The 9,437-nt window shown below is 44.2% G+C and overlaps 1 protein-coding gene across 1 annotated transcript; it reads left to right on the top strand.

The window, feature by feature from the left end:
- Window positions 1–5,832: 5,832 nt before the first annotated feature.
- LOC311311670 (cysteine-rich secretory protein 3-like) lies at window positions 5,833–7,434 on the top strand (the record flags this gene model as incomplete). Its single annotated transcript, XM_084441417.1, has 5 exons — window positions 5,833–5,973; window positions 6,068–6,277; window positions 6,588–6,682; window positions 6,861–6,943; window positions 7,307–7,434. 5 exons carry the CDS (start codon window positions 5,833–5,835, stop codon window positions 7,432–7,434), a joined length of 657 nt encoding a protein of 218 aa, XP_084297543.1.
- Between the last annotated feature and the right edge of the window lie 2,003 nt (window positions 7,435–9,437).

The raw sequence follows: 9,437 nt of genomic DNA, 5'->3' as shown, positions 1-9,437 counted from the left end.
GATGTAAGCAGTCAAAAGACTGAAGAGACGCAAACAAGATGAAGAAACAGAAAGTTACAAATTAAAAATATTATTAAAGAATAATGTCACACAGCACAAATATATATGTACACACTTTTAAGAATTAGGTAAACAATTAAGTTGATATCTATATATCTAAAGCTGGAAAAAATCTTTGTCAGGATTTGAACCCATACCTGAGCGCAACTCCAGCACTGTAAGTCCAGTGAGCTAATTGGCCACCAGGTAGTATAGTAAGTCTAGCAGAAGACCTAAAGAAGAAGTAAAGAGAAATGAGCAGGCAAGTTTTGTTTTAATTTGTGTATCCGCCAAGTGATTCGGATCCAATCCAAAATTTAATGGGCTCTAAATTGGCCCATGCTACACCCCTCCACCAAATTTCATGAAAATCGGTCCTGTACTTTTTACGTAATCCTGGTCCCAAAAATAAATGGCGGTGAATGGCTGTACGTGTTCCGTCCCCCCCGTCCCCCCCGTAATCCAGATCCGCTCCAGAATTTAATCGGTTCATGCTACATCCTTTCAGTTTCATGAAAATCGGTCTGGTAGTTTTTGCATAATCCTGCTAACAAACAAACAAATGAGCAAACGAACATGCACACCACTGAAAACATGACCTCTCAAGGAAGAAGCAAAAGAAAACACAAACAGAACTGCGCTAAAATTTAGAGGCAAAGACAGTTATTGGGGCGAACTTGTCAGAAAAGTATGTTTAGCTGGAGGTAAAACTGCAGAGCATTCTGACAGACCTAAAGGCAGAACATACAGTACACATCTGTGAATAAACATAATTAAATGTCTACAAATATAATTAAATAACTACAAACATGAAGATTACCTTGGATGCTGTAATGGCATTATCATAAACCTGTTTAACTTTTGTCAGTTGCACGCATCAGTTATTCCACAGTTGTACCTTGGCAATGGGAGCCAGCACTATGGCACCCACCAGGCTACCTGGAGGGGTGTTCTGACAAACCTAAAGGCAGAACATACAGTAATGAAATCCGTTAATAAACAAACTTAAATGACTACAAATATAATTAAATAACTACAAACATTAAGATGTTGTAAGGACAATATCATAAACCTGTTTATCTTCATCAGTTGCACGTAACAATTATTCCACAGTTGTAGGCTACCTTGGCCGTGGAACCAGTACAATAGCACGCACCAGGCTACCTAAAGGTGGAGTAGGCAAATGCCTAGGACCTCTGCCCTCAGAAAACTTTTGTTTTAAACTCTATAAAAAGTGTTAACGTTTCTCATTGGATACGATACGTGCCAGTGATCAACTCAACTCAACATTTATTTATAAAGCACATTTAAAACAACCAAGGTTGACCAAAGTGCTGTACAGCTCCAGAGCAACCAAACACACAGCACGCAACAGAACACTGCAATACATCATACACAATAAGCAATATAAAATACAGTACAATACAGGGGCCATCGGGTGTCCAGCTCAACCTGAGTTGAAGGTCTGGGAGAACAGGTGAGTCTTTAAAGAAGACTTAAAAATCTCTATGGTCTGGGCAGACCCAATGTGCCAGGGCAGACTGTTCCAGAGCCTAGGGGCTGCCGCCCCAAAGGCTCGGCCACCTCTGGTCTTCAGCCGAGTCTTTGGGACAGCAAGCAGCAGCTGATTAGAGGATCTCAGCTCTCTAGCTGGGGTATGAAAGTGCAGGAGATCGGCAAGATACTGAGGTGCCAGTCCATTAAGAGCTTTAAAAACAAACATCAAAATCTTGAAATTAATTCTAAAACGCACTGGGAGCCAGTGGAGCGAGGCCAAGATTGGGGTGATGTGGTCGCATTTTCGCTTGCCAGTAAGGAGACGAGCTGCTGCATTCTGCACAAGCTGCAGGCGACGCATCAGTGACTGGTCAATGCCGACATACAAAGAATTACAATAATCAAGGCAAGTGTTGATGAAAGCATGTATTACTCTCTCCAAGTCTCTGATCATAAAACACAGATTTCCGGGAGCCCCCACGCCTTCCCAGCAATAGATTGATCTCAATGGCTGAGGCCCCAACCGGATGTGATATTCAAGTGTGTCATTGGTGCTGATGATAGCCTAAAGTGATGGCTTAACGTTACATGACAATGGAATGGAGGGGCCTTAGTCTATATTGCTTGATGGTGGGGAGGGTTTATTTCAAAAGGGGGCCTCCATAGAAAATTTTGCCTAGGGCCTCAAAGTCTAGAGTGGCACTGATAAAAGTCCAAGTCCTCAGTCCAAGTCCTGGTAAGGGACCAGACTGAAGAGCGTCTGTCCTTCTGCATGTTTTTTGTATTGGGTTCTCCGGGAGGAAACTCTTGTGAACACAACATGCAAATCCCACACAGAAAGGCCTGGAGAACTTCTTGCGGTGAGGTGACAGTACACAGTATTGCGCCACCCTGCTGCACATGAGCGATTTTGGGGGGGGGCTCAGTGTCTTGCTCAAGGACACTTCGGCACACACCCGGAGCTGGGATCAAACCAGGAACCATGGGATCCCCAGCCGGCTGCTCTACCTCCCAAGCTACGTGACACTCCAATAGAGTGTGTAGCCTATGTGCGCGCGTGGGAACCTACTAGTAGGTAGGTAACCTGCTGTACAAGTGGCCAGCGGTTGGGTGGTTCTTGTGCGCACTATGAAATAGAATCCTGCTGGATGCGCTACACACAATAAAGTGGGTCATAGGACATTCCGAGACATTTTCTACCAGACAGGATGTACTACCCATGAATTAAGCAAAATATAATGGGTGGTAGGCCAAGAGGCGCCGCCTGGAATTTTGGGCCCCATGAAAAGATACAACATTGGGCCCCACCAGTGGTACAGGTTCGATTTGAACATTGGGAGGACGCAATAAGCGGGGGGTCCGGGGGTCCTCCCCCAAGAAAGTTTGAGGTCACATTGAATTTCCTGCATTCTGGTGAATTTTTATGCACCAATTTGAGACTTTTCTGCAATAGTTTACTGTGGAAATGTGTTTATTTAAAAGACAATTCTAAATTCAGGCACCAGGTGACAATTCAAAATATAATGGAATACATTAAGGCTCTGAGGCATTTTGTATTGCTTTCAAATATTTATTCCCGTTTAGCCTACCTTTCTCATTTAATATTGTCCCTGATGAGTCAATACGACCTCAGAATCATGGGTTTTATCGCACAGTGTAGGGGAGAGCCGGGACGAAAGTAACACTTTTTCGTTTGATCCAATTTACTTCGAAATTAATAGAGGTAGAGATTCCATGTTTTGTGACACACAACTTGCACACGTCCTTCACTATTATTGACTGTAATTTCCGTTCTAGGATATATGAGTTTAACATAAATAGGCTGGGAACGTACCGAGTGGAATGTTACTTTCGTCCCTATGGAGCGGGACCAAAGTAACACAACAGTGGGGCGGAAGTAACAGCAAACGAAGGGTCCTCGTATCTCTGTATTTCAGGATTGTAAGTCTCTTTACTATCAATACATATACTATTACACACAACACATATATTATTATACACCATATAATGTTTGTATAGATTAAATAAATGCTATAAATTCTAAATCCATACAGCGCACAGACAGCTGCCCAGCTATGACCTCCTATGCTGCCTGTCTGCAGGTTTCTTGGAAGAATAACCCTCTCCTGGTCTACCTCACCCTAATTCTCGGCATATTCTGTAAATGTAACAAAATAAATGCATTGTAAGTCACTGTCAAATATCACAGAGCGAAATAGCTATTGTTACTTTCGTCCCGCAGGCTACTGTTACTTCCGCCCCTCTCCGCTCTCCCGTCACTTATCCCTGGCTAGTCTCCAAGACTTCATCGCATGAAACTTAAAACCTATGCTATCATTTAGTCACTAGATGTCTTAAGAAAACTACATATGTTTACAAACTTAAACAAGTAAACACAATTCTACAATCGAAAAATACTTAGGGGACCACTTTTTTACTTATGGCGCTTAAAAACGTTTTCCTGCTATAACTCCACCAAACAAACTCGGTTGGTGCCGAAATTTTGTATGAAGCTAAGGCACTGGTATATGCATGTACAAACGTAACCACGTCTTCGAGGTTGCCGTAGTTTTAGAGAAAATGCGCATGTTACTTTCGTCCTCCGTTACTTTCGTCCCGGCTCTCCCCTACATTCGGCTTCAGCCCCGATTACGCCCACGATTCATCTTGGCTGCAGCGTGAACTTCTAAGATTGTGCCACTACTTGCGCATTTGTTGAAAATGTTCGATTGCAAACTGTCAAGAAATAAAAGTTCCTAGCATGCGGACCGTCAACAATAAGCTGCAATGCTGGTGTGCACACTTTTTTGTGTGGAGAAAAATCTCAAGCGAAGACGCATTTGGGCCCGTTGTGTGCCATAGCAAACAAACAAAACATGAATGAACATGGTTGGCGCACATGACTACATGGAAGGATTGTTTTGAGCATCTGTCTCTTGTGGTCGTGTCGTAGAGCCATTCACACCTGCGATCTACGACGAAAATATCTGACATGCCAGATATGTTGTTGGGAGGTCGTAGCCTCGTCGTAGAGCGTCGTAGCAAATCACATATCATAGGCCTACACCTTCTCACACTGTGCGAGTCCCGATTTAGCCTACGATGAGCTACGACTGTCTGCGACAACCCATGACCACCATACGACCTCAGAATCTTGGGTTTTATCACACAGTGTACATTCGGCTTAAGCCTTCTGTATACTGTACGACTGAAAAAATCTTAGATCGGGGATCCCTTCCCACTGTACGACCGGGACTCCGTCTCAAGACCATACGACCATATGACGTGTGTATTCACACTTACGATTTGTATTCACATTATACGATTTCTATCAGCCACGATTATTCCCACGATTCATCTTGGCTAAAGTTCTATGTGATCTGCGATCTACGACGAAAATATCTGACATGCCAGATATTTTGTCGGGAGGTCGTAGCCTCATCGTAGAACGTAGTAGCAATGAATCGCAGATCGTAGCCTACACCTCACACGGTGCGACTTGCGACCACCTTACGACCTCAGAATCGTGGGTTTTATCGCAGAGTGTACATGTGTGCTTTAAGACATACGCTCCACACCAACACTCCTCACTCGCAATTCACTGCAAGCGAGTCCCTTTCGCGTCGCGATTAGCAGCAGGACCAAATCATTTCATGCAAATAGAGAGGGGGGGGCAATTGGCTCTCTGGATGTTTACTTTTAGCCAAAAACAAGAAAAGAAAAGTAAACCATTAGTTTTATCAGTACATTGTAAAATAACTTATTTTAATGATGATGTTGAAAAAGTGTACCTCATAATATTTTTTAGGGCCCCTGCCAGTCAGAGGCCCTTAGAATCATCCAAACTTTTCTCCCCCATACGGTGCCACTGGGTAGGTCATCCTGAGGAGGTAAACCAACTTTTCAGAACACCGGCGACATGGGTTAGACTTAGAATAACCCCCAGGTGGTGAGCACCACGCCCCTGCATAAATCCCTCATTAGAATAGGTCAACAGTGGCTGTCCCACTTCTCACTTCAAGAAAGTCAATAATGCCCCCAGCTATGATTGGGCCTATAAATATAGACTCCCAGATACACCTCTCTCATCAACACTCTCATCATCCACCAGTACGTCAAGGTACAGTATGGGGCACAGATTTCTACCAGTCATTATGGCAAAGGTCATTTTTTCCACTTTCATATGTGTGTACGGTAACGCTACTGTGTAAATTGATAAAACCGCTCTATGTGAGTAAGTTGTGATTGGTATTGTTTTGCTGTGTTTGTTATCCTTTTTCTAGGACTCTCTCCATGATGTCTCTCTTCACGTTTTTGGTTGGATTCGTGGTCCTGTTGCACGAGTCCTGTTGCATCGGGATCGAGGATGAAATCGTAAACAGGCACAATGATCTGAGAAGGGGAGTTACTCCCTCTTCCAGCAACATGCTGAAAATGGTAAGCAGGGATTTCACAAGCAACAATATTCAAATGACAAAGGTAGAAATGTGCAACCCCATAAGTGTTTCATTAACATTTGATTTGATCTCAGACCTGGAGCCCCAAAATCGCCTCCGAAGCCCAGAAGTGGGCTGACACCTGCAACATGCGCCACAGCCCCTCAAGTCTTGGAGAGAACCTGTACATGTCCAGCCATCAGAGGTCCTGGACCACCGCCGTCGACGCCTGGTACAGCGAGGTGAATCGCTTCAAGTACGGAGTCGGATCTGTCACCGGACATACGGTCGGACACTTCACACAGGTAAAGAAACCAGGCGTTCGCCAGGAATTTTGACGCCATGAAAAGAGTTCTAATATAATTGGTGGGAGCTATTCTATATCGACATATATTTGAATGCTATATTGACATATCAAAGTTGATTCACAAAAATATGTGACCCAGACAAACTATAACCCCAGATACATTTACCATAACACAATAATGTCCTCAGTTGTCCAAAACCTAGCCTTTAACTTTAACTGTTTCATATAGATACTACCTCAAGGATCTCACATATTGGGTATCCTAAAAATAAGGTAATGATTAGTTTGTCCATCATTTCTGTGCTCAGGTTGTGTGGTATAGGTCTAACGAGGTTGGCTGCGGCATGGCCCACTGCCCCAACTCCAGACTCAAGTACTTCTATGTCTGCCAATACAATCCTCCGTAAGTCCTTCTAGCAACAGGGTCATACTGTACCGTAGTCTTGTTTCCTGTAAGTCCTCTGACATATGTACTGTAACACTGAAGAAACATTATCAGGGGACATGTTATGGTTCAGATCATTGTTGATTGTTAGCAGCAGTGTTTAATAGATAATTGTATGCTCTGTCCCACATCCCAGAGGGAACTACCAGTCCCACCACCCCTACAAGGAGGGAAAGCCCTGTGGAGACTGCCCTGATAACTGTGACAACAAGCTGTGCAGTAAGTGGCTGTAGGCTGGGATATAGCTTGCCTCCATCTCATTTTTCTAACGGCCCAAAAAATGAATGGAGGTGAATGGGGAGCCATGTTTGGGCGGCTCTGTGGCGCCCCCCTCAGATCGCAACCAGCGGTGGTTCGGTGCACTCCGGTCTCTCCCCCAACACACCCCATTCTAAGTCCTGCATCTCTCGGGCATTCACTCATCAACGAACTCAGTGACTCCTGGTGTAATTGCTCTACAACAGTTTATTTTTATTTAATTAATTTCATACACCATTCATTTAACACCACTGTTCACTGTATTCTGAAAAAACAACCGTTCTGATTAAAAACATAATTTCCTCTCTCTCCCTCTCTCTCCAGCCAACCCCTGTCCCTACGTAGACAGGTACAGCAACTGTCCTCGTATATATAAGTCGTGGGGATGCAAGGGTTCCTTCCGTGATAAATCGTGTCCCGCCTCCTGCAAGTGCCCCACTGAGATTAAATGATGACATCGCCCACCAGCAGATACCTTCTGATCGGGTTCTGAATCAACAATGAATTAATCAGCCTGATATAAAATAATATATCCCAATAAAGCTGATCATATTAAAGGTGTTGTCAATCCTTTACTGTATGATAATGTTCCTTGGTGGTTCGAATCCATTTTTACAGGTGTTAGCCCTATGAGGGTTTCTCATGTAATGTTAGCTTCAATTTCTCCAGTATTCAAAGTCAATGGGATGGTTAGAGCCCCACCCCAGCCCCACCCCTAGATGTAGGCCTACTGGGCAAGCAGATCTTACAGTATGTACCAGTTGAGCCACCATAGGGGAAACACATCACAACTAACAAGTTAACTCCAGATCAATGCCACACCTGATCAAGATCGATCTCCCAATCAACCTCTATAAGGAGAGTCATCAAAACCTGTATCAGTGACCCCTTGAAAGCTTTAAGATGGGAGCACCTAGAAACGTCATTAAATCAAAAGGGGAAGCTTGTAACAATTGTCTTTCAAATGAGAGTGGTAATGTCAACAACTCTCTAGAATATTCTGTAACCTTGTCTACAGTTCAACAGCCCAAAATGATAGGCTTGATTGTATACAGTGTACTGTAGTAATTCTGTAATCTACTGATCACTCTTGGCCGGGTTGCCTGTGTGGGGGGGTCTGAAGTTGAAAGACCCGAAACCCCCCATGACCCCAGGTACTATCACTGATGATGTGTCCAAGAAAGTGCATCAAAAGATGTATGTAACAATCATGTGTACCTGAAGAGTGGATCTGGATAAGGGCTGGACAGATCATAACGTGGCTTTGAGGATCTTGTGAGAGTTTGGGCTGTGTATTACCATAGCAAACACACTGCATGTGGTGCCACCAAAACGGTCAGATCTGCCCTTAGATGTACTACAGCTGCTGCTACTCAGCACGTACAGTATCCACATTGCATTTGTTTGGTGTTCTTGTTCCAGGAGTATCTGAAAAAGGGCCATGCAATAAGATGCTCATTGTAGTTATAAGGTTGCTATTAACAGATGCTACTGGCCCCAGTGGTACACAATAATACTGCTATTAACTGGTGGCCGACAGGGGCAAACGCATCACAATGCGTGAAAACATTTCAAAAATCTGTAGAGGACAGTCTGGAGATGCAGTGTAGCAATTGGAGTGTCAATCGAGATAGGTTGTATAGGTTTTAGTTGCATGGCTGTAAGCCAGCACCTACGATAGCGTTTGTCGGGTTGTCACTCCCTCCCTCCCTCCCTCCCTTACTCCGGTCAATGTTGACCTGCATTTCTCTGTTGGTACTACAAGAGGCAGTAGTCCCAGCACACCAAAATAAAGAGGGACAACAAAATCAATCCGCTGATCTCCACTGCACAAGTAGAATAGCGGTGAAAGTATTAGACTCCCACCCGGGAGATCAGGGACAATGGGGATGATTTTATGGGACTATACCCCAAACCTCCACATGTTCATCCTTTCACTACAATCTTTTCCCAGATATCACACAGATATCGGTCCTCCATCGGAATCAGAGCGACAATCCGCTGGAGTGTTTCTACTGGGGGGTGTCTAGAGGGGCACTGTTGTTAAACAGCTGGAGAATTTCTGCTGGCGAGTTGGTAGCGGTCTCCAAGCGGAATTCTACTCGCATTCGCATGCGCTGACCCCCTGCCCTGTCACTTTTCTGATGGTAAAACTCTCTGTTGGGATACCGTCGGAATTCTGCTTGCATGGCACGCCCTCCCCTGTCCCTTTTCCCATGGTGGAACTCGATTGGGATACTGTCAAAATTCCGCTTGTAACCGTCAAATAACTACAAATATAATTAACTACAAACATGAAGATTACTTTGGATGCTGTAACGGCAATGGCCGCGTTTCCCGAAGAAGAACCTTCTAAGGAATTAAGAAGGGTCCAAAGAAGAGATCAGCCAAGACGGAGTCTTAAGAAAGGAGTTTTTCTCGAATGTCTTCTTGGAGCCCTTCTTAATGCCCTTCT

This window comes from Borostomias antarcticus (genome assembly GCF_949987555.1).
Source record: "Borostomias antarcticus genome assembly, chromosome: 7".
Classification (NCBI taxonomy): domain Eukaryota; kingdom Metazoa; phylum Chordata; class Actinopteri; order Stomiiformes; family Stomiidae; genus Borostomias; species Borostomias antarcticus.
The sequence above is the reverse complement of the archived record's forward strand: the minus strand, read 5'-3'. Positions and strand labels throughout refer to the sequence as shown.